Source organism: Peromyscus eremicus, chromosome 1, assembly GCF_949786415.1.
Source record: "Peromyscus eremicus chromosome 1, PerEre_H2_v1, whole genome shotgun sequence".
NCBI classification, from domain to species: domain Eukaryota; kingdom Metazoa; phylum Chordata; class Mammalia; order Rodentia; family Cricetidae; genus Peromyscus; species Peromyscus eremicus.
This window is the reverse complement of record NC_081416.1, coordinates 52482585-52506985: the sequence shown is the minus strand read 5'-3', so window position 1 is coordinate 52506985 and position 24401 is coordinate 52482585. Positions and strand designations below refer to the sequence as shown.

General features: G+C 39.2%; 1 protein-coding gene across 1 annotated transcript; it reads left to right on the top strand.

The window, feature by feature from the left end:
- The first annotated feature begins 550 nt into the window (after positions 1 to 550).
- Positions 551 to 23818, top strand: LOC131897658 (solute carrier family 22 member 19-like). The gene is made up of 10 exons (XM_059248616.1): positions 551 to 952; positions 4081 to 4184; positions 4532 to 4686; positions 4788 to 4956; positions 5508 to 5631; positions 9776 to 9891; positions 11196 to 11410; positions 12833 to 12941; positions 22397 to 22600; positions 23758 to 23818. Exons 1-10 carry the CDS (start codon positions 551 to 553, stop codon positions 23816 to 23818), a joined length of 1659 nt encoding a protein of 552 aa, XP_059104599.1.
- Positions 23819 to 24401: the final 583 nt, after the last annotated feature.

The following is a 24401-nucleotide window of genomic DNA, read 5'->3' as shown; positions in this document are numbered from 1 at the left end:
TGAATTGATCTAAATCATGTCAGACAGCAAAGGTGGAGAATTGTACCATAATTCTTTTGCATTAACTTCCAGATTCTTTTCATTAACCGTGTTAAACAGATTCAAGATGAAGCAAATTACTCCCAAGGAACAGAAAATGAAAAATGCTTCATTAGAGTTCCTGGAAATTTGTATGATCTACCAATGGCTTCATGCCATGGAACAGATTAACTCTGGTTTATTTTCAAGGAGTTACAGGTCATTTTCCAGAGTTCACCATGGGGGTTGGTGCTCAAAGTTTCTAATAAAGTAAATGTTTAACAGACTGGATTACAGGAAAAAAAATATTAGAATTTTTCGGTTACTTGGTAGAAAACAGGTCCCTCTCTGATTCCAACAACACAACAAATCACAGTTCTATGACTGGTGTGACTTGAAGATGGACGCATTAAGAAAAGCTCAAAACAACCCTATGTAGTGTGTTTCTGTGAAACAGAACTTTATTTCAATATTTATACTGCCCTGGGTGTAAGCATTTCTGCTTCCCATTGGAGACAGTCATTCAGCCTCAATGGCCTTTCAGGATTTCTTGAATCAAGTTGGAAGCATGGGGAGATACCAGATCCTTCAGATGGCTTTCCTTCTGATTTGCAATGTCATAGTGTCTCCTCATATATTTTTGGAGAACTTTACTGCAGCCATCCCTGGTCATCGCTGCTGGGTCCACATCCTTGACAATGACACTGTCTCTGACAGCGACAGTGGAACCCTGAGCCAAGATGACCTCCTGAGGATCTCCATCCCACTGGACTCCAACCTGAGACCAGACAAGTGCCGTCGCTTTGTCCAACCACAGTGGCATCTGCTTCATCTGAATGGCACCTTCTCCAATGTGACAGAGCCAGACACAGAGCCCTGTGTGGATGGCTGGGTATATGACCAAAGCACCTTCCTCTCCACCACTGTGACTGAGGTAAGTGTCTTCAATAATATCACCCCCTCAGTGAATTCATTACTACAGTTCAGCAACAGCACAAATAGTGTATGTTATTGGGGTTTACTTACTGCCTGGTTAAATGCAAGAGTCTTATTCAATAATTTTAATGACTCAAACATAAATAAAGATGTATGTTTCTGATCCTTTTGTTCAAGTAATGAGCTCATGTTAAGAAGTAATACTTGGAAGGAAATTAGACAACAGGACCATTTAGCAAAATAACAACAGTAGCTTCTTCCTCAGGACTGATCTCCTTCTATGTCATGGGATTCTAAGTGACTTTACATTTTCAGGCATGACTTTCTTCCTCTGTAGAAGGTCAAATCCAATCAGAAATGGTTGTTTCATATAACAGTTATGTCACTATTGCACCAAAGACCACGCTGTCATGTAGGTTGGTATTGCAATGTGTAGGGTAAAGTACTAGATAAGGCCATTGAAATCCCTTTTCTACCTACAGTCTACATAGCAACATCTGCAACTATGAAAGGCAGCCAACAAGGAGAAAGTGTCCAGTTTGGTTTGACAGTGTTCTCCAAGTCATGCAAAAAAAAAAAATGTGTATATTGTCTTCAGAAATAGGGTCTTACCATTTAGTTACTGTAGGTAACCATGAGCAATAGTAACAACCTGTGTAGTTTTGGAGAACTGTGGGACCTCTCTGACCAGTAAGAAGTATAACATTATTCCGTATGCCTGGCACTGGGACTACTGCTTAACATCACAGGTCTTTTTCGAGCATCATTGTCCAACCAAGTATTGTACTTCCTTTCAAATTCCTCATTTTAAATTATATTTTGAAATTAGCTTACTCAACAGGGAATTTCCATAAACTTTTACAGACACCCTTCAGAGAGATGCTGGAGGGAGGTGTTGGAGGGAAGAATGAGAAGAATGGAAGTAATGTGATTATATTTCAGTTTAAAATTTTTAAGATGAAGAAACATCCTTATACATGAACTCACAGAAATAGTGGTTACTTGCACAAGACCAGCACAAGGTCAAGCCAATCAAAATGCCAGCATAGATTGGAACAGAACTCAGAAGGCCCCACTCCTAGCTGAAGATCTATTAGGAGTTAATGGTTGCTAGGGGAAGGACTATTACCCTGCTTTAGGGGGATGGCCAGTACTAGGTTACCTATGCTCCAGTGCACATACAGGCAACATTAAGCAAATAGTAAACTATAGAAAAAAAGATAAAGGACATGAGGTTTGGAAAGGAATGTTTTCAGAAATTTTGGAGGTAGTTGTAGGGGATATAAAGGTTGGATATAAGCATTCAAGGCTACCATGCAGCATAAAGGTAGTATGTGGTTATCATATAAAGATTGTCTTTGTATATCAGCATAATTGCCCTACCCGAGAAGTTGATCTTAGGAAATTTCCATACTCTAGCATTACTTCATTGCTCAATGGTCTTAGCTTCATCCTTCCACCAGGTCCTCCATTGTAACTGGGACCAGTTTCTAAGACAGCTGTAACCAAATCTTTCCAGTCTTAAGGGATAATTCTATTACAAGTTGTCCATGAGTTTAACATCTGCTTCAGATATGTGAATGTATACCATATGAGACAATTGTTTCTTTGAATCTCCTCAAATCTAACATTTGCACATGAGTCTGATCAGTTCATGCACACTTGGCAGTTCCTGTAAGGTTACTGAATGAATTAAGATTGGCTATTTGAAATAATTAGGCTGTTTCTCCGTAATGTTATAATAAAATGTTGAGATTGGTTCTCCTTTAAATTTCTTTTTCTGGGTCTGAATATCTCTATAATCTGTTTTAATAAATTTTTCTAAGCTTTATAAAAAAATCAATAAAGGTTGGATATTATCATAGAGCTTTGTATACATGCATGAAATTTCAAAGAATAAATTAAATAATAATCAGAAAATATATGTAAAAGACATAATTATTGTGTGTCTAATTAGTTTAAGTGCCCAAGTGTTGTGACAAGCAAGCACTATTCAGATTTGATTTAAATTTAAAACATATAGGAGGTTGTACAAAGCCACAGTTGTGGCTAAATATGAAGGTCCATGACAGAATGCATCTGAAGCACTTGTAAGGATCAACATTCAGTACTGACCACTGCAAAAAAATCCCAGTAGTTCACATTTTCTTATAGACCAGAATGTGGGTAATTGCTAGGACACTGCACCCATTCAATGACCCTGAGCTCCATCCTCTGTATTGCCAAAAGTTGACAAGTAAATAAGTAAAACAAAAACAATGATCAGGCTCTAGCTGTGCTGTACTCTGAGAGGAGTCATGGAAGAGGCTGTGCACTGAAGAATAGGATCTGGTAAGAAAAAAAATTAAGGTTCATTAATCATTGCATTCTAGAATCACTGTAGACAAATTTCTAAGAGGTCTTATTACATAAAGAACATGGAGCCAAATATAGGGGTGAACACTAAAAGATCAGAGAAACAGCACAAGCCATATCCAACCTCACCTTGCCAATTCCTCAGCTGATTTTGTTTGCTCAGACTGAAAGCCTCTGAGTCCTCATCCAAATAGATCTCACATGAACTTCTGCTAAAAGCTAAAAGCTAAAAAGGCTCTATTTCCTGGTCCTTGTGCCTTATATACCTTTCTGCTCCATGCCATCACTTCCTGGGATTAAAGGCGTGTGTCACCATGCCTGGCTGTTTCCAGTGTGGCTTTGAACTCACAGAGATCCATTTGGAACTCTGCTTCTGGAATGCTAGGATTAAAGGCAAGTGCCACCACTGCCTAAACCTATGTTTCATATTATGGCTATTCTGTCTCAGACCCCCAGATAGTGTGCACAATATATCAACCACAGGCCACATTTGAGAACTTCTTAGCACAGGTTACAAGTTACTGCTATAACCTATACAATTACAGAAAGACTACTGGGAACAGATTATATATATATATATATATATATATATATATATATATATATATATATATATATATATATCCAGCTATAACTGGATAGTTGAAATCATGTAATAATGAAAAGGGAAGCTAGAGAGGAAGATGGGTTCAGTGGAATGGGAAGCTCATGTTGAATAATTTTGAACAAATTACAATGGCAGGCTGTCATGCTGATTTCCTTCTCTTCCAGTGGGACCTGGTGTGTGGATCTCAGGTACTGGGTTCAGTGGCTAAATTGGTACTCATGATTGGAATTTTGGTAGGAAGTTTCCTAGGTGGCCATTTATCAGACAGGTGAGTGTCTGTGCTTTGCAGTTCTCTCTACATATGAGTATTTTCATCATCTACAACTCATTCACTCTAGAAAACAGTTGTTGCAGATTATGTTCCTCTGGGTGTAACTTTGACCCTAGAGATCACGAAACACAAACACACATTTGAGTTGGTGTTTAAAAGTCTGTGTGTTGTGTTGACACAGAACTAACATCCTGTTAAACATGGAAGAGGTCAAAAAAGATTAAGAGACAAAGAAAAACATTGTTTAGAGAAAAGTTAACCACAAGGATTACACAAAATGCTTCCTGTCTCTTCTTTTTAACAACTGCATTATTTCGCTGAAGGAGTCTTTGTCTTTTCCTCAGGTTTGGGAGGAGATTAGTCTTCACATGTGCTTTACTTGTAATGGCCATCGCTGGGACCTGTGCAGCTTTGGCTCCCACCTTCTTCATCTACTGCTTACTTCACTTCCTGACAGGGGTTTGTTTCGTACCCATATACATGAATAGTGTTTTGCTCAGTAAGTCAAAGCTTTGGATGGACATTGTTCAAGCTTTTGTTTGATGTGGATATCCTTCCCACCATTAGTAGAAATCAAGATTCATTTTTCTTTCCTTTCAGTGATAGAATGGACAAGCCCTAAATTCAAAGCCTTGGTGACAACATTGACAATGTGTGCTTCCAGTTTTGGAAGAATAGTAATGACAGGCCTGGCATTTGCATTTCGAAACTGGCACCACCTCCAGCTGGTAATGTCTGTGCCAATATTTTTCTTCCTTATACCCACAAGGTATGAGCTTTCTTCCCTCCTCTATGTTTTGCACTCCTGAGATGACCATGTCCACTAAATTGGGACATAAGAAATGCATTTGTCACTGTCTCTGTGAGCTCATATATGTGTCAGTCCTGCTGTGTCTGGAAGACAACGTTTCATTGTATCATTGCTTCTCTGGGTGATATAATTAGGGGAAATTATTCTTGGGTTCTTAATTTAGGGGACAGACATATGATGAATAAATATTCCCGACAGCCTAACAAAAATTTGGAAATTATCTGGAGAAACATCCTTCACATTCTAGTTCTATGACCTCCATTAAAACCTGTTTCCAAGTGAAGGGGACATATCAATGTGACTCAAGGTCTTCATTCTAGGAGTGCAGATGCACTGCATGGCTGAATCATTTCCTGTTTTCCTAGGCAATGTACCCCATGATATAAGATTATACATTTTGTTATAACTGAATAACTGATAGGTATTCGATTTTAACACAACTATTCAAGAATAAATTTAGTACAGTAAATGACTTCTTGAGAATTTATGAACAATATCTTGTTGAGTAGGTGGCTGTCAGAGTCAGCTAGGTGGCTGATTGTGAACAACAAACCCCAGAAGGGCTTACAGGAACTTAGAAAAGTTGCATGCAAGAATGGAGTGAAGAATTCTGGAGATGCCCTAACCATGGAGGTGAGCATAATGCAAGCTTGTTATGGTATAAAGGAAACACAAGCTTGATATGTGTGTGAGCTAGTGTCCAGGAAACAATGTGCCATTATTAAATCATTGAATACAGTTCTTTCATTCAAAGAGGACTTTGTAAAAAAAAAAAAAGAAAATCCTTCCTTGATGATTTCTTTCACTTTTAAACTTTTTATTAGGATATATAAGTTATACATAATGCATTAAGTCTGAAATTTTATACATGCATATAATGCCTTGATTTACTTATTCTCTCTCATTTTTACCAAACCTAATGATTCTCACATACTTCTAACTAGTCCTATTTCTACCTTCTAATATCCTATCAACCTTTTTGTATCTTCTTTTTTGTGATCTAATTTGTCTAGTTTAGGTCACTTAAAGAAACATGTTGAGGATTTACTACAGGAACATGGGCAACTTAGATGTGGGTACATGACTGAAGAAATGTCTATTTATCTCTCAGCAACCATTAGCTGCCAATATATCCTCAGGAGGGAGTATGGGTTTATGAGCCCCTATGCACTAACAATGACTAACTACATACAGGTTGTGAAATGGAGATGGGACTCATGAGCTCTTCACTCAATAATGTTAGCATTCAGATATGCCCCTTGGGGCCCACCCAGGATCCTGACAACATCATCTTATGTAAAGTCCTCTTTAAGAGAAAACCCCTCCACCTTCTCTCTCTCTCCCTTCCTTTCTCCAGTCAGAAAAGGCACACACACACACTTCTATCTCTCTCTTTGTGTCTGTCTCTGTCTCTTGATCATCTCTTCTCTCTCCATCCCTCCCTCTCACTCTCTTTCTCTACCCTCTCTTTCAGTCTCTCTCTCTTTTCTTCTCTTTCCCTCCATTCCCTTCTCCCTTTCCCCCAATAAAACATTCCATGTTGGTGCTGTGTCTGCATGGTGTGAGTGACTTTCTGCAGTGCCCCCTTGGCTGCTGCCAGCCATGTCTGCATGGCGTTTCTCCTTCACCTGCCATGGAGCACATTGGCTAAACCCACCAAGGCCTCTCTCCTGCCATTTTACCAAAAATATACCATCTACCCCCACAGACGGTATATTGACTGGAATAACTTTGGCAAGTCTTATGCAGGTAACCACAGTTGATGAAAGTTCATAGTTCAGTGCATGTCTATAAGATGGAACCACACATTTTCCACCACTTCTTCTAGACCTTTTCTCCCCCTTTTCCATGGTGTTTCTGTAACTGGAAGGGGGTGATAGAGACATTTCCTTAGAGATAAACACTGAATAGTCACTTACTTTGACAATTGTGAGTCTTCAATGACTTCTACTCACTAAGTACAAAATCTTTATTAAGGCTGACAGGAGGTCTAACCTATGGCCATGAACAAAGATATTTAAAGACTACTTAATTTTTTAGTGCTTAGAAGATTCCATTATGAGCCCCAGATGCCAGACATGGACCTTCAGTATTAAATGTTTTCATTTCTGAGGTTCAGTCCTGCATAGGTACAGTCATTTGTTCTTATATCCCCACACTTCTCTTTTGAAATAGGGACATTTATTCTGTTCCCTTGAATATTAAAAGTAAATTATCTAGTTTATTATGTAAAAGTTTGAATTATGAAGGGAAAAGCATTGTTGACATATTTTATTGATTTTCAAAATAAAAAAGTATTTCACAGGGCACTGAGAAAAAAAGAGACTCCCTTGAGTCTCAGATGAACCTTGGACTTTGGACATTTAAATGATTTTATTTCTCCATAGACTAATTCCTATCAGAACATGGAGATAAGAGTTAGAAAGTTATTGCTCAAAGGTGATGTGTTCTGATGTGAAGTTGACAAAAAGTAGAGCTGTGATGCCTAATTTTGATTGTCAGCTCAACAAGATCATCTAGAAGAAAACCTCCAGGCACATCTGTGAGGGATGACTTAGTTTAGTTCACCTCTGGCCACGCCTCTGTGGGATTATCCTGATTATGTTAACTGAGGAGGGAACATCCACTCTAAAGGACAGAAGACCAGCCCTGAACTTGCATCTCTGAGTATATGAACAGAAACCTAGCTCAGCATTGGCACTCATGACCCCCTCTTCTTCACCATGTCACAACCAAATGCTGTGCAGTCTTGAATTTCCTCTGTAAATAAATTAGTGCACTGCTTTGACTTCGGCCTCACTCACACTTTCAGAACATGGTCAGAATACTGCCAGAATGTGTTGTCGTTTTTGTTGTTCCTCAAAAGGGAAAGATGAATGTCCTCCTCCCAAATTCTCAATGATGTGCCCTTTCCCATCTGAAATCTCAAGGAGAAGGGCTTTACTGTTAAGATTTGTATCAGCATTTCAGTATAGTGAATTTCCAAAGAAACATTCTTTCTACCCTGCCTCTGAAAACTCTCCCAAAATCCACCACCAAACCACAACACATGGTCTACACCATGGCCAGATTTTTTTAAATTTTATTTTATAATTTAACTTAATTTTACATATCAGCCATGGATTCCCCTATCCTCCCTCCTCCCTCCCCCCGCCCCCACATTCCCCCCAGCCCACTCCCATTCCCATCCCCTCCAGGGCAAGGACTCCCCTGGGGATTCAGCTCAGCCTGGTTGATTCAATTGAGGCAGGTCCAGTCCCCTCCTCCCTTCACCCAGGCTGAGTAAAGTGTCCCTGCATAGGCCCCAGGTTCCAAACAGCCAGCTCATGCACTCAGGACAGGTCCTGGTCCCACTGCCTGAGGGCCTCCCAAATAGTTCAAGCTAATCAGGTGTCTCACTTATCCAGAGGGCCTGATCCAGTTGGGGGCTCCTCGGCTACTAAGAATAACAACTGCACATATGGCACCAAATTATTTTGTTGGCAACATTTGCTTTGCTATGACCAAGGTCAATGTGACCAAGCCTATAAACAGAAACAACAAAATGGAATAAAAAGGGTCTGGGCTCACGGCTCACAACATTCAGTTAATCGTAGTGAACAGGCATGGCAATACTGAGACAGGACTTCGTGGCAAATGCTCATCACATCATGGTGGTGCCTAACCAAAGGCAGCTACCACCTTCAAAGGCCCCCCCATGAGGTTAAGATTTACCTCCTGAGAGCTCCTCAGCCTCTGAACACACAACCAGCCAGAGACCCAGCATCTCAATATCACACTATGTATTCTTCAAGGAAATATCAGAACTTCAAAATGGACATAAAGACCTTGAAAGGAATTTCATTTTTCTGTGTTTTTTTTTCCATCAGTGATGGGAATGACTAAACATGGGATGCTCATTAAAGAAGAATGAGACAAAAAGAAATAAAGCAAAGAAAACCTGCAGACATGTGCACAAACACATGAATGCACAAATCAGAGAACCATACTAAGTTGCTATATCATTCAATCTTTATGATATGAATGTAGATTTGGACCAGAATATAAATAACTCTTTACTTGCTGTGAACATACTGTAGACAACTACTGTTTAAATGGTCCTCTCTAGATATAACAAAAGTTCCTTTAACTCCTTGGCTCTCATTTCTTAACATTTTTATTATGCTTGCCATAAGTCTCTTGATGTCTGTGTTTTTCAATAGACAGAAGTAGTTGTAATAGAATATTTTAAGGTGTGTTACTTCTGTTTATGTTGCATTTGTTTCACTCTATGAAGCTGTGTTAACATGCCCGTGTAAAACACCTGATGGTTTACTAAAAAAAAACTGGCCAGTAGCAACGCAAGAGAAGGGATAGATGGGGCTGGTAAGCAGAGAGTATATATAGAAAAAGAAAACTGGAAGAAGAGATGGAAGATCGAGCAGCCAGAGGAGGAGGACTCCAAGGGCCAGACACCAAGCTCCACAGCAAGCAATGGAGTAAGAGTAACATTCACAGAAGTTAGAGAAAAAGAAAGGCCCAGAGGTAATAGGTAGTCGGGTTATTTTAAGTTTAGAAAGCTGGCCAGAAATGAAGCCAAGCTAAGGCCAGGCATTGATAATTAAGAATAGGCCTCCGTGTGGAGTTTATTTGGGAGCTGGGTGGCGGGCCTCCCAAGAAAAGAGTAAAAACAACAATATCTAGTAGATTCTGACCTGGTATTCTGTGAGTGCCCAATATGTTCCAAAATGGTCATCATGTTGTGAAAACTAAACAGTTCTTGATGCTCTTCCTGAAGGTTGTGAGAACCACCATGAGGGGAGAGCTGGAGGCAACACAAACAAAACCTACTCTACGTGACTTATTCCGCACCCCCAACTTGCGAAAGCGTATGTTTCTCCTGTGCCTTTCGAGGTACGCTTCATAGAGTGACTCTTAAAACAGTAGAGAGATGAATTTTCCCAATAACAGAGTTGAAGATGAAAATGAGGGATTTCTGTATGTGGTGGTATTCTGGAGGTTTGGAATATAGAAGCACAGAACTAATTATAGAGTGAGGGGTATGTTTTTTTACAGCACCCTGGCAAGGTTGTCCATGCAGACTCATGATGAATCTTCAATTATGTTCCAGACTTCTCTGCATTTGCCATTTGTTATTCTCCATTTCAAAGGAAATAAGATGTCTAATGTAAATTAAATATGTATATACATTTCAATAATATATACAAATGTAAAGTGATAATATCCTCACTTGGGAAAAGCCCTGTTAAGGACCCAGTCCACTTGCAAATGAAAAATTAGTTTTCTCCAATGGAGTCTCACTAGGGAAACAAACCACTCTTAAGGGTAGGCCCTGTTCCCAACAGTACATGGCCAGCACAAAAAAACCACAATGGTATCTTTGGAGGGTTTTTTGTTTCACATTGTTGTGTCAGGGCATTTTTCTAATCTTACAGATCATTTCTGTATACATTATGGCTTCCTGTGTTTGTATAAAATCCTCTGTGTGTGAACATGTGTATCTCTGTATCTATATGTGTTTCTTATGCTTTACTCTTTTTCTCTTTTGTTCTATCTGTTCCTTTTTCCCATTCAGACCTGTTTTTGTTTTATCTCAGCTTAGTTTATTATGATTCCTTAGATGCCTGTGTGCTTTCTAAAAAGAGACAGAAAGGATGTGGACTCACATGGAAGGGAAAGTGAGGAAGAACTGGGAAGAGTTTGGGGGGGATTTAATCAGAATATGTTATATTAAAATATACCTATTTTAATGAAAAGAAGCCATGAAGCTGGGAGTGGTCAGGATGTGCAAGTGGGCTAGGGAGAAATTGTGAGGAAGAATTAGGGAAGAACATCATCAAAATACATTGTATACATTTGTCAAAGAATTAAGAAAATATTATTAAAATTAAAAAAACTTTATAATCTTCACTAAGATCAAGTTAGATAAAAAAAACTCTTAAAAGCTGATTGGATCTATCATGCATTTCACAAATACTCTGCCTCTCCTTAAAATTCCAACAATAATATGTCCTGTCAGGATACAATGATTGTATGATGATTATTACATCTTTGCTCAAGTAAATACAAATAGGTCAAAATACAGATAGGCCATCATACTTTAACAACTAACACTATCCTCTTGGGATGATCATATTCTTGGCTTTGGACGTCAACTCTAAGTAGTATGATGTGACTCTCCTCTTTGTTTCTTACAGATTTACAATAGCAATTCCTATATTTGGCTTCAGCATCCATCTCCAACACCTGAAAAGTAATGTCTTCCTAATGCAATGTCTCTCTGCTGCATTGTCCATCCCAGCCTGTGTTGCTGCAATGTTTTTACTGAACCACATTGGCCGTAGAATAAGTCAACTCTTTCTCAGTTCCCTGTTTGGAATCACCATCCTGGCTATAGTGTTTGTTCCTGAAGGTGAATATAGAGCTTATAGTAAGAGGGGAAAAACATATAGTCCCTTTCATCAGTGTTTTTCAGGTCCTACTTATCAGAAAAAAAAAATACATCCAGAGATTTTTCGAAAGCAGACATTTAAGAACTTTCCTCCATTCAAACATTGAGAGAAAAGCCAAAATCAGTAAGTGGTTTAATTATAAAAAGTCTAATACATTCAAGAAGTATCTGGGACATTGGAGCCATTTATTCCCAAGTTTCTACAGGTCAGTAATAAATCATTTATGCATTGTTCAAGTATATTTTTGATTAAAATGTAATTACATCATTTTCTGCTTTATTGCCCTCTCTCCAATCCCTCGGAAGGATCTGCCCCTCCCTCATTCATTCTTAATGACATTTTCATAGCAGTCATGTAGGTTTCAGCTCTTATAATTCTGATCCAAAATGATCTAAATGTACCGTCACATCCTCTGTCCCACTGAATCTTGTTGCTTCAACTTCAGTGACAAGGTGTTTCCCAAACTGTATGAATGTAGTCATGACTCTCAGGACACTGCAAGTACAAACCTAATTTGGAGATTTGTATCAAGATAATAAGCATTGCTTGTGTTGAAGTACAAACCAATTGTAAGGAAGTAAGAGTGGTCTAGGTAGCAGGACTGCCAGGCTGAACCTGGTGGTGTTATGTGGACGTGGGCAAGGAGCACAGTTCCCAGGCAGTCCTGAAGTTTTGCTGAAGCTCGGGACTGTGGTATGTTTTAAAACTCTGCACAACTCTTGAATGTCAGCAGCAATTCCCTTATTCTTGAATCTTGAAACACCATTTCAAATCGAACTGATTCCCAGCTTGCCCACATCTCTCCTTCCATGACACTCTTCTACCATATTGAAATAGAAAATGAATAAATATCTCATGTGCATATTTGGAGTCAACCAAAATGCAAGTGCCATGAGATATACAACTTCTATTCTTCTAATTTTTATTATGTTTTTATAACATTTCCTTTGGTTTCTGACATTCATGCAGGTGTAGATAGAATGTACTATGGTCAGGTTCATCCTCCATCATTCTTATCCATGGCATACTCCTGAATATTCAAATGCCTACACAGTCCTCTGTAATTTCCCCATGACAGCCCTATATTCTGTTGGAAGGACAGTGAGATGCTGGGTAGAAAACAGGAAAGTCGATGAGTATCTCCTTAATTCAGAAGCTCTCTACTTCTGAAATGTGTCAGAGAATCCAGGTGTAAGAATACAGTGAACCACAGTGTTGATTCTCCATCAACCAGTACATGCAGCTGGGTCACCTTCCTTAAATTATTACCCACTGAGGACTTTTCCTCTTGCAGTTTCTCCACTCTGTATTCCCCACTTAGAAGTGGAAAGTGAATTCCTTCACCTCAGAATGACCACTGTCCCTGATTTTCCTCTCCACAGAAATGCGGACCCTGCATGCAGTTTTGATAACACTGGCAGGAGCAAATTATTTTGTGATTGGTAACAGTAATATTCTACATTCGAATGAGCTACTCCCCACCGTGATCAGGTACATGACTTGGTGTAAACACCTGGGTAGTTATCAACAGCAATCAATAGTAGTGATTACAGGAATGACCAAAGTTTCTAAGAAGTTTGCTTTTTGCAAGATAAATTAGTTCAGATGTCATCCAGCTGTATCAACTAATAAAGATCTCATGGGGATATTTGGAGCTACCCAAAACATAAGTGTTATGAGAAATAAGACCTCTGTCCCTTTCGTTTATAATTAGGTTTTTATGACATTTATTTTGTTTTAGCAGTTTCATGCAGATATAGACCATATTGTGGTTGCGTTCACCCTCTATCACTCTTACCTGCATGCCATTCATGCTGAATTCCTCCTTCTCAGCTGGTGCCACATCTACCGTTGTATCTTTGTGTTCCTGTGGGGGGGGGGTGCATGCTCACACATGTACACATGTACTCGAGCACCCCTGCATGTGCTCATGTACATGCCTTAAAGTGGGTGTGAGCAATGGATCTGGTCATCACATTTTCAAATACTTTTTTATCCCTTTGTTCCGTCTTCTGCAAGCCGTTCTTCCTGCCAGTAGAACCCCTTGTCCTCGTCATTTCAGATCAATGCCAACTTCTCAGCTGATGCTGTTTCCTCACACTGAAAGCCTCTCAGTCCTCATCCAAATGGATCTCAGCTGAACAGTTGCTAAAAGCTAAAAGCTTAAAAAGACTCTAGTTCCTGGTCCTCACACCTTAGATACCTTTCTGCTTCCTGCCATTACTTCCTGGGATTAAAGGCATGTGTCTTCCCCAAGCAAGACATGAGATCTCAAGTCCTGGGATTAAAGGTGTGTGCCACCATGCCTGGCTTCTATATCTGTCTAGTGGCTGTTCTGTTCTCTGACCCCAGATAAGTTTATTGGGGTGCACAATATATCAACCACAAACGTACTTTCCTTTCTGAGCTGTGTGATTTCATACATCTAAGTCCATCCATTTTCCTACAAATGTTGTAATTTCATTTTTCTGGAGAGCAGAGTAGTATTCCACTTTTATATGTATTTATACAGCACATTTTCATTAACCATTCAACTGTTCCACAACAACTACTTTCATTCCAGTTCTTTCCTATCATAAATATGTCAGCAATATACATGAGGGTGCAGATATTTCTGTAACAGAATCTGGAGGTCTAAGGGTTTATGTCCAAAAGTGCAATTACTGGGTCCTTTGGTAGTTATAGTCTTAACTTTTTGAGAAATCTCCAAACTAATTTCCTCAATGGTTGTATTAATTTGCACCATACCAACAGTGAATTAGTGGTGCTTTCTCAGCACATTTTCTCAAGTATTTGTTGTCAGATTTCTTGATGACAGTTATTCTGATCAAGGTGAGGTGATATCTCAAAGTAGTTTAAAGTTGTCTTTCCTATACTACTAGGGATAATGAACATCTTTTAAAATACTCTTGGCCATTTATGTTTCTTTCTTTCTTTTTAAAAGCTATCTATTCAGTATATTTGCCCAGTTTTATTTATTTGATGTTTAATTTCTGCACTTTATAAATTCTGGATATTTCATCGTTTTCTGAAGTGTAGCTGGTAAAGCTTTTCTTCAAAGCTGCAGGCTGTCTCTTTACTCTGCTAATCATTTCTTTTGCTGTGCAGAAATTTTATTTTCACTTAGTCTCATCTGTTGGTAACAGGATTCGATTTCTGTGCCATTGGTGTTCTATTGGTGTTTGGAAAGTTGGCTTGCCTCAGTATCTTAAACGGTCTCCCTTATGTTTGTTCTAGACATTTCAGATTTTAGGTTTAAAGTTAGAGGTGTTTATTCAATTTTGAAATGATTTTTGCACAAAGTGAAAGAATCAAGTGTTATTCTTCTGCTGATACTTGGCCAGCACCATTGGTTGAACAGGTTATCCTTTTTCCAGTGTTAATTTCTTCCTTCCTTGTCAAAACTCACTTTGTTTTTGCATACTTTTGTCATTTTATTTCCATATCCTCTATTCTTTTCCACTGGTCTTCTGTGTCTGCTTTTATGTGAGTCCCAGGCAGTCTTTTTCACTATAGCTCTATAGTGTAATTTGAGACTGAGTATTAGAACACCCCCAGCATTGTTCTTAATCTTAGGATTCCTTTCACTGTTCACAGCCTCTTGTGGATCCATATGAATTCTTGTATAGTGTTTTTTCTAAACATGGAAAATATAACACTTGAATTTTGATAGGTATTATATTTATTCTGTAAATTAATTTTAGTAGTATAGCCATTTCCACAATATTAATTCTGTTAACTCAGGAATGTAGAGTGACTTCCAATCACCTACCTTCTTTTATTTCCTTCATACCTTTAATTTTCATTGTAGAGGTCTTTCACCTCTTTGGTTAGATATATTCCTAAATCCTTTTTTGGGGAATTATTTTGAATGGGATATATTTCCTAGTTTCTTTCACTGAGAGTAGACTGATAGTATAAATAAAGGCTACTGACTTTTTATAATGATTTCTGTTCTGAGACATCACTGTAAGTACTTAGTAGGTCAAATAGTTTTCTGGTAGAGTCTTTTAAGATCTTTTAAAAAAAATTTAATTATTTTTATTTTTATTTTGCAATACAATTCAGTTCTACATATCAGCTATGTATTCCCTTGTTCTCCCCCCTCCCGCCCCCCTCACCTTCCCCCCAGACCACCCCTATTCCCACCTCCTCCAGGGCAAAGCCTTCCCTGCGGACTGAGATCAACCATCTTTTGTCAGGGTCTATCTGAATCCAGGGCTGACCTGTCAAAAGGCTCTTGGGGGAAGGAGAGGAGAATGAGGAAGTATTAGATAGAAGATAAGAGATGATAAGAAATACAGAGACACGGGTTAGCTTCGTGAAAGCCTGGGGTCAATACCCAGTCACTTGGAGTTTATTCCAAAGGACTTTTTACAATGGCAAGGAGCAAGGCGAAAGACCTCCCCTTCCAAGATCAAACCACAACGTACAGCCAAGTGCAGACCCTTCAGAACACCTGGTAACCATGCCTGTGGCCAAATCATTTCATTATGCAGCCATACTAGGTAAAGCAAGCTCAGATTCTCTGACCTTGAGTAAGGTCTTACTAGGAAGCCTCTGTGGGCCTCCAAATCTATTAAGTAAAGAATCATATCATATGTGAATAGGGACAATTTGACTTCTTCCTTTACTGATGTTATTATCTGTTTTATGTGTTTCTCTTGTCCTAGTTGCTATAGCTAAAACTTCAAGCACTATACAAGAGAGAACAGTATATGCATTCTTGTATCATTCTTGATTTTAGAAGTATTGCTCTCAGTTTTTCTCCTTGTAATTATTGTATGTAGCCCTTATTATTTTGAGGTATGTTCCACATATTCCTAAAGTTTCCAGAACTTTTATCATTGAACCATAGTGAACTTGTGAAGTGCCTTTCCAGCATTAACTGAAATAACTATGTGATTTCTGTCCTTCAGTTAGTTTATATGGTGTATTATGTGGGTTTTTTCCTCTTTTTTTTTTTTTTTTTTTTGGTTTTTTGGTTTTTCGAGACAGGGTTTCTCTGTGTAGCTTTGCGCCTTTCCTGGAACTCACTTGGTAGCCCAGGCTGGCCTCGAACTCACAGAGATCCGCCTGGCTCTGCCTCCCGAGTGCTGGGATTAAAGGCGTGCGCTACCACCGCCTGGCTTTAACTTTTTTTTAATTCTTTTTTTTTTTTTTTGCAATACAGTTCAGTTCTACATATCAGCCACGGATTCCCTTGTTCTTCCTCCTCTCGTCCCCCTCACCTTCCCCACAGCCCACCCCCCATTTCCACCACCTCCAGGGCAAAGCCTCCCCTGAGGACTGAGATCAACCTGGTAGACTCAGTCCAGGCAGGTCCAGTCCCCTCCTCCCAGGTCGAGCCAAGCGACCCTGCATAGGCCCCAGGTTTCAAACAGCCAACTCATGCAATGAGCACAGGACCCAGTCCCACTGCCTGGATGCCTCCCAAACAGATCAAGCCAATCAATTGTCTCACCCATTCAGAGGGCCCAGTGGAGCTCTGGGAGTCCAATTAGCGAGAAAGAGGAGGGTTTATATGAGTCAGAATTGTTGAGACCAAGGTTGGATAAAGCACAGGGACAAATAGCCAAACGAATGGAAACACATGAACTATGAACCAATGGCTGAGGGGTCCCCAATTGTATTATGTTTTTGACTTAAATATTTCGAACCAACCTTGCCTTCCTGGGATGAAATCTACTTGGTCACAATATACAATCTTCTTCATGTATTCCTGAATTCAGTTTGCAAGTATTTTGTTAAGATTTTTCATATGTTAATCAAAGAGATTGGTCTCCAGTTTTTTTTATTTTTTCTTTCTTTTATGGTGTTTTTACATGGTTGTGGTATCAGGATATTGCTGGATTTATTAAATGGATTTGATAATACTCCTTCATTTTCTATTTTATGGAACAAATTAAGAAGGGTAGGTCTGGTGTCTTCCTTGAAAGTTTGATGGAATTCAGCAGTGAATCCATCTGGTCCTAGGCTTTACTTTGAGGGAAGACTTTTAATAACAGCTCCAAACTCATTGGTTGTGATGGATATGTTTAAGTTTTCATGTCTCAGGGGCTTAAGTTTGGTAGGTGATATTCATTTAGAAGTTCCTTTGCCTCTTATGGACTGTCCAATTTTTCAGAGAATAAGTTTTTGCAATCAGTTCTAATGATGTTCTGTATTTCACTGGAATCAGTTGCAATGACACCCTTCTGAGCTCTGATCTTACTAATTGTCATCGTCTCCCCCTTTATTATTGTCAGATTAGCTAGGGGTTTGTCAAACTTATTAACTTTTTGAAAGAACAAACTCCTTGTTTGTTTGGCTTTGTAAACTGTTCTTCTAATCTCAATTGCATTAATTTATTCCTTACTCTGTATTATGTCTTGCAATCTAGTGTGTTTAGAATTGGCTGCTTGTTGTTTTGAAGACCTATGAGGTACATAATTGAGTATTTAATTGATATGTCTCAAATTTTCATATGAAAGTTTGTTGCTATAAACTATCCTCTTGGGACTGCCTTGGCAGCATCCCAGATGTTCTGATAGGATGTGTTATCATTTTCACTTGTCTCTAGGAACTTTTTTATTTCCTCTCTGATTTCTTGGGTGACCAACTGTTCATTCAAAAACGTGTTGTTTTCTCATGGACTATCGGGGTCCTGCCCCTCAATAGTCCCCTCCCAGAGTCTGGGAAGAATCTACAACCAGCTGATAATTAATCTTTGATGATAAGAAATGAATCTATGTGTGCAAAACTCCTTACACTTTATTATTCTGTGTCAGTTCTCTCTCTACACAGCTTCTAATTTGCTCTCATGCCTAGCTCCTATCTTGCCTGATTTCTTTTTATATTTATCTGCTGTCTCCTCTAAATTCTACCTTATTTCTCTCATATTAGTTCTGCCCAATTAAGTTCATCCATCTAGTTCCTTTCCATCTTAGCTCCTCTCCCATCTCTCTTTTTCTTTTTTTTGGTTGTTTTTTTTTTGTTTTTGTTTTTGTTTTGTTTTTTGGTTTTTTTTGTTTTGTTTTGTTTTTTTTTGAGACAGGGTTTCTCTGTGTAGCTTTGCGCCTTTCTGGGAACTCACTTGGTAGCCCAGGCTGGCCTCAAACTCATAGAGATCCACTTGCCTCTGCCTCCCGAGTGCTGGGATTAAAGGTGTGCACCACCACCGCCCAGCTAAACAAATGAAGGACAGTCTACTACATGGAAGAAGGGAACCGAGGTCTTTTCTTTTTCATCTTGTTCTTCCTCATCTTGTTTTTCCCCATCTGGCTCTTCCTCATCTTCCATCTTGTTCCTCTAGTACTCTCTCTAGCCCTTCAATCTAGTTCTTTCCCATCTAGTTCATTCCTCTCCAGTTCTTACCCATCTAGTTCTTCCATTTTCTTTTCTCTTCTCCATCTCATCCTCAAGTTCTCTCTCCCAAAATCCTCCTCTAAGTCTCCTTATACCTCTCCATGTCCTCATCTCTGAATTATTCAGTTATAAATCCAAGCAATGGCAATCCTCTGGCAGAGCAAGGTCACCAGGCTTGATTTCTTGCATGGTCAAAAAGGCAGATAAGAGTTTTCCCCCAGGCAGTGACCATCTGGTAAAGGAGGAGGTCAACTGAGAGCTAATGATTGGTTAGTATATCAGAAAAGGGGAATTTATGTGCTCAAAATACATCCTAGAAGTGGTTAGCTAAAAATGTTAGGAGTCTATAACGTTAGAAAGGCTGTATAAGAAAGGAGGGTCTCAGCTAAAATTGCACAAGAAATGAAGCATCTGCCTGACCTAAGAAACAGGCGTCATTTCCACAAGGGTGTTACCTTAATTCAGGAGGCCCTTTGGCCTTAGATGATTTATAGGTATTTTAGATATATACACTGTTAGGAGTTCTTGGAAGCACACATAGCATTACAAGAAAATCATTGAAGGAACAAGGAAAATATACACAAAAGTTAAAATATCACCAAGACTTCTTAAGCCATGGCTTGACCTTCAGAAAAGTCCTTGAACTTTCAAGTAGTAGCTTTTGTCATAGTAGCTGAATTCCATTACAATTTCCTGGGGCACGCAGCATTACTTAGAGTCCAAGTATGTTTTGTGGTTTCTGTAGGTTCTCTTATGGTTGATTTCTGGTTTTATTGCATTATGGTCTGATAGGAGACAAGGAATTGACTCAATTTTTCACTTCTTAGATTTGGCTTCTGTCCTATGACATGACCAGTTTTGGAGAAGGTTCCATTTACTGCTAAAAAAAAAATACATATGTCCTAAATGTTGCATGGAATATTCTGTATATATATATGTTAAGTTCATCCATAGTATACATTAGCACTAAAGTCTCTATTTATACTTTGGATGACCTAACTAAATTTGAGAATAGAGTATTAAAATCACTCACTACTATAACATCAGAACCTACAGATATTTTATGTCTTTTTAATGTTCATTTTATGGAATTAGAGGCTCCAATATTTGGTGCATAAAAGTTTACAATTGTATATTATTTTGTTTACTTGTTTGTCTTATTAATACATAGTGTCCACTTCTATCTCTTCTAAGTAGCTTTGATTTGAAGTTTGGTTTGCATGATAGCTACACCTGCTGGTTTACAATTGTTTGGCAGTTTGTTTTCCATCATTTGACAGTGAGTTTTTCAGTATTTTGCTGGATGAGATGTTTCTTGGACACAACATACAATTGGTTCTTGCTTTTTTAATTCTCTGAATTGTTCTGTGTCTTTTTAGTGGTGAGTTCAAGCTAATTACACTTAAGTTTATTATAGAAATAGTTGATATTTCCTAACAATTTGTTAGGTGATAGTCTGGATTTCTGCATTATCGATTGGCCGGAACCTGAAGAAATAAGGGTCCCAGATGTAGAGGTGTCAAGAGGGGAGGACAAAGGGTGAGAGTATAATGAAGACAGCTGGGAACAGGAGGTCTACATTAGCTGATGACTCATGACAGCAAGTTGAATGAAAAGGTACAACATCCAAAATACTGTTTGCAGGGGGAAATGGGACAGAGTCATCAGAAAGCTAACACATGATGGGATAAAGTTAACAAGAACCTAATCAAGTAATGTTGTGAAAAGAGATCACAAGATATGTCACAGACCAACTACAAAGAAGCCTTGGGACTAATAAGACCCAGCTCCAGACAGGACCCTGCCAAGTCTGCCCCTAGACAAGGACACAGAACTAGCATTCCCTTTGTTCTTTCATCAAGGCAGTTAAGAAAGGCTTGGACAGACCTGGTTCCCAACAGGTGATATTTATTTTCTTCCTCCAATACTGATTTTGAGGGTTTGCTGGGTTGCGATGGTGGACATAGTTGTTTCTTTCCCAAATGTACTTTATTCATCTGTGCTTTTGATTAAATGTCTGCATGCATGTATTCATTTGAAGAAAGCTGCCTCTCATCTTCCTCCTTGCAAATCATTAACTAAGAACTTTCTGAATTGCTCACCTGGTTGTCAGGAATCACTTTAATTTGTATTTGTCTTGAAATGCCCTCATTTCTCCATTAGTTTTGAAAGACAAATTTACTGGCTGTAGTGTTTTTGGCTCACACTTGCTTATTTTCAAAGCTTGGAATATTTCATTTGATGCTCTTCTGACTTGTATGGTTGCTGGCAACAAGTCTGGGATAATTCAGCACTGGGGCCGTTGTGTGTGAGTGGAGGCCTTTCTCTGGCTACTTTCAGGATTCCTTCTTTACTTGTATTTTGACATTCTGACTGTAATATATCATGGAGCATTTCTTCTCTTAGTTTGTCTGTTTGGAGTTCTATACACGTCTTGAATTTGGATGTCTGCCTTCTGTACATTGGGGAGTTTTCTGCTATAATTCACTTAATGGTCTGTCTATTCCATTTCCTTTTTCTTTTTCTTCTTCTATACCATGAATTCTTGGGCTTGGCCTGTTGGACATGTCCCAGATCCTATTGGGATATACTGTTCTAGTGCTTTTTCTAGGAAGGATGTCTACATGGCATTCACCTATGAGGACTGATGAAACATGATGATATTGAACGAGTTGATGAAGTTGTCATGGTTGTGTGCCCGAGGACAAAGGATGGGGCTAGACACTAAGCACCAAAGTGACCAGCTGGAATCAAATCTTGGCCTTTTAGATTCTATGAACCTGCTGGAGGCAAGATACCAAACTTAAGAAGTGAAATCTGTCTGCTATCAGAGGGATGTGGTTGACACCACAGGACAAAGTAAACTATAGGACTACAGAAATATAGACTCTTGGTCCTGAGTGACCTTTAACACTGGAAACTTCAGAACTCTGCACTAGTAATGACCTCAGAGATGACTAAAACCAAAGCTCCAGTTTCTCAAGGGATGCTGGGAACACTGGAGACAACTCTGCACTGAACTCTGAGAGCACTGGGCTGGAGACCAGGATGCAGGTTCCTCTGTGACCCTGCAATAATGGGAAGCCTGAGTGCCTTGTGCTCTCTGGTCCTGTTGTATAGCTGGAGGTCTGATCACCTGGTGATCTATTATCTCTCAGAAACTTAAGGTTGGTTACCCAGAGCTCAGACTTCCTGAAAACTGGAAACCTAGACACCTGCTCCTCTCTGGTCCTACAGAAACACCTAATCTCTTCTCTTTCAGTGATTTTTTTTCTGCCTCCTTCCTGTTGACATTCCTAGTTTCACACCCTATACCCATATCACACGCACACACACAAACACACACACTTCCATAAAAGCTAAAATGTAAGATCTGCATATAAGAGAACACATGTGGTATTTATCTTTCTGAGCATGTTATAAATGACTTTATACTTTGACCTTGACAAAATTACTATCAAATAAACAGAAATTTCCAAAGCAAGTAACAAAAATCTTAAGTTAAATTATTCTGCACATTGAATCATGGTTAATGTAATCACAAATACATTGAGTTCCAGTTTGCTAGATTTTTTTCTGAATTATGTTTTATTTTCCAGGGCAATGGCATTAGGAGTCATTGGTACTGTTAGTAATGTGGGGGCAGTCGTGGCTCCCGTTTTAATGACCCTCATGATGTATTCTGCCTCTTTACCCTGGATCATCTATGGAGTCATCTCCATCCTTGCTGGCTTTGTTCCTCTTCTCCTTCCTGAGACCAAGAATAAGCCTCTGCCTGACTCCATTCAAGATGTGGAAAATGAGTGAGTAACACCTCTACCTCCCACTTAAGGGGACTTGTATGTCAATGGTCTATGATGTGGAAAGCAAAATAGCATTCAGACCATCTCTCTTCCAATGAATCAGACATTTAGGCTTTTTCCCATGTGGTCACTGAGTTTGGCATAAGAGTCTATCCTGTATCCCTTCATAAGGTAGATGTAAATGGGCTTGGATTTCTCTAGACACAAAGGCTAACTCTACTAGGATGTACTAGGAGATTTATTGATGAATAGGCAAATTGATGTCTTCTGCCCACTATGCCTTTATGTAAAACACATAAAGCATATGTGTTAATGTGGTGCATGTGTAATGTATATATGTATACAGAGGCCAGAGAAGGGCATTAGATGCTCGACTCATACTTTTCCCATTCTGAGGATTCCATCAATAAACCAGGAGCTGGGATGGAGACTAACGAGTACCAAAATACTACAATTAGAAGCATTTGTGTCCATGCCCAGCTTTTTACACAAGTTCCTAGCATTTGAACTCAGGACCTGCTTCTTTTGCACAAAATACTCAATGCACTGAGCTTACCCATTAAACCATGAAACAGATGTTCTTGCCTTTATTTCACAAGTATGCACAAACACAAATGGCATTCCATACTTAAGAATCAGAATCATCTGTCAGCCCAGTGAGTGCTGTCAAGCTGTTTGAAACTGACAGTTTCTGGAGGCTTAGGGGTCTGCCATGATCACTGAATAACTTAGAGAAAATAGAACCAGACACGGGTGACAGTGAATTTTTGCTATGAGACTCAGATCATCTTGGTTTCATTAAGTATGAAAAGTTCACAACAGAAAGAATGACAAGGTCAATAATGAGATTAAACAAAAAAGAATGAGCAGGATTTTTAAATGTTGGTATATTTCCTGTGCTCTTTTTCCTTCAAACCCCTTGGAGAATGCTATGACCACCAAGGTAGTAAGTATCAAAGCTGACTGTTAGGGTTACTAGGGAGGAGTTGGTTTTTATTTCCCTAGATTTACTTAAAACCTTTGGTAGGAATCTTAGACTTTACAAAAGATTTTGGGTGAAGGATGAGGTTGTTCTTATGAATTCAGGATATGCTTTTATTCTCTGTGTCCTTTCAGGTTCGTTTACATATTGATGGTATTTGTTGTGTGTGTTCTAGGTGGAAAGGTTCAAGACATACAAATGAGGAAGGTGCCATCATCAAAGTGACACCGTTTTAAGGAACTTTGAGAATTGACCTCTGGTCAAATAGCAGGATAAAGAAAAAAGTCACTCAGAATGTGCTGTCCCAGGAGCATTCCTAGCTATTAGCAAATGTTTCAATAAATGCTGATGCAAATATGGATTGTATTTTATACCATTTTACTAAATTATTATACATAAAACACCTATAATTATTCACAGTAAGAAATGTGGAGATGACACACACACAAGTGCCTGCCCTCATCCCACAGATTGGGGCAGCAGATGCCACTACAATGAACAAATGTGTGATGGAGACATGGGAAAGACAGAGTATGTGGTAGAGATGGGAGAGAAAGAGAAGTACAGCAGTTCATGTGCTGTGGATAGAGGTGGAGGTTCAAAGGTTGTGAGGAACAGACAGATATGAGGAGCCTTTGCTGCCTCTTGAAGCCATGTTGATGTCCTGGGGCCCTGCTGTTACTGGGACCATAATGACTGAGTGGCCTGTGCTGCCACCTGAGGCCATGGGGATGTCTGGGCCAGGGCTGTCAACAAAGACCATGTCTGGGTCCCTGGCTCTATCACACCTGTGTTGATTTCCATGGTCCATGTTGCCAC

What these genes read in the sequence shown, in the direction of transcription:
- LOC131897658 (XM_059248616.1), top strand. Translation starts at nt 551, where the DNA reads ATGGCCTTTCAGGATTTCTTGAATCAAGTTGGAAGCATGGGGAGATAC. An exon ending in TTTCTCCTGTGCCTTTCGAG is followed by an intron (nt 9,892 to 11,195) that starts GTACGCTTCATA and finishes TGTTTCTTACAG; the next exon opens with ATTTACAATAGCAATTCCTA. An exon ending in TATAGTGTTTGTTCCTGAAG is followed by an intron (nt 11,411 to 12,832) that starts GTGAATATAGAG and finishes TCCTCTCCACAG; the next exon opens with AAATGCGGACCCTGCATGCA.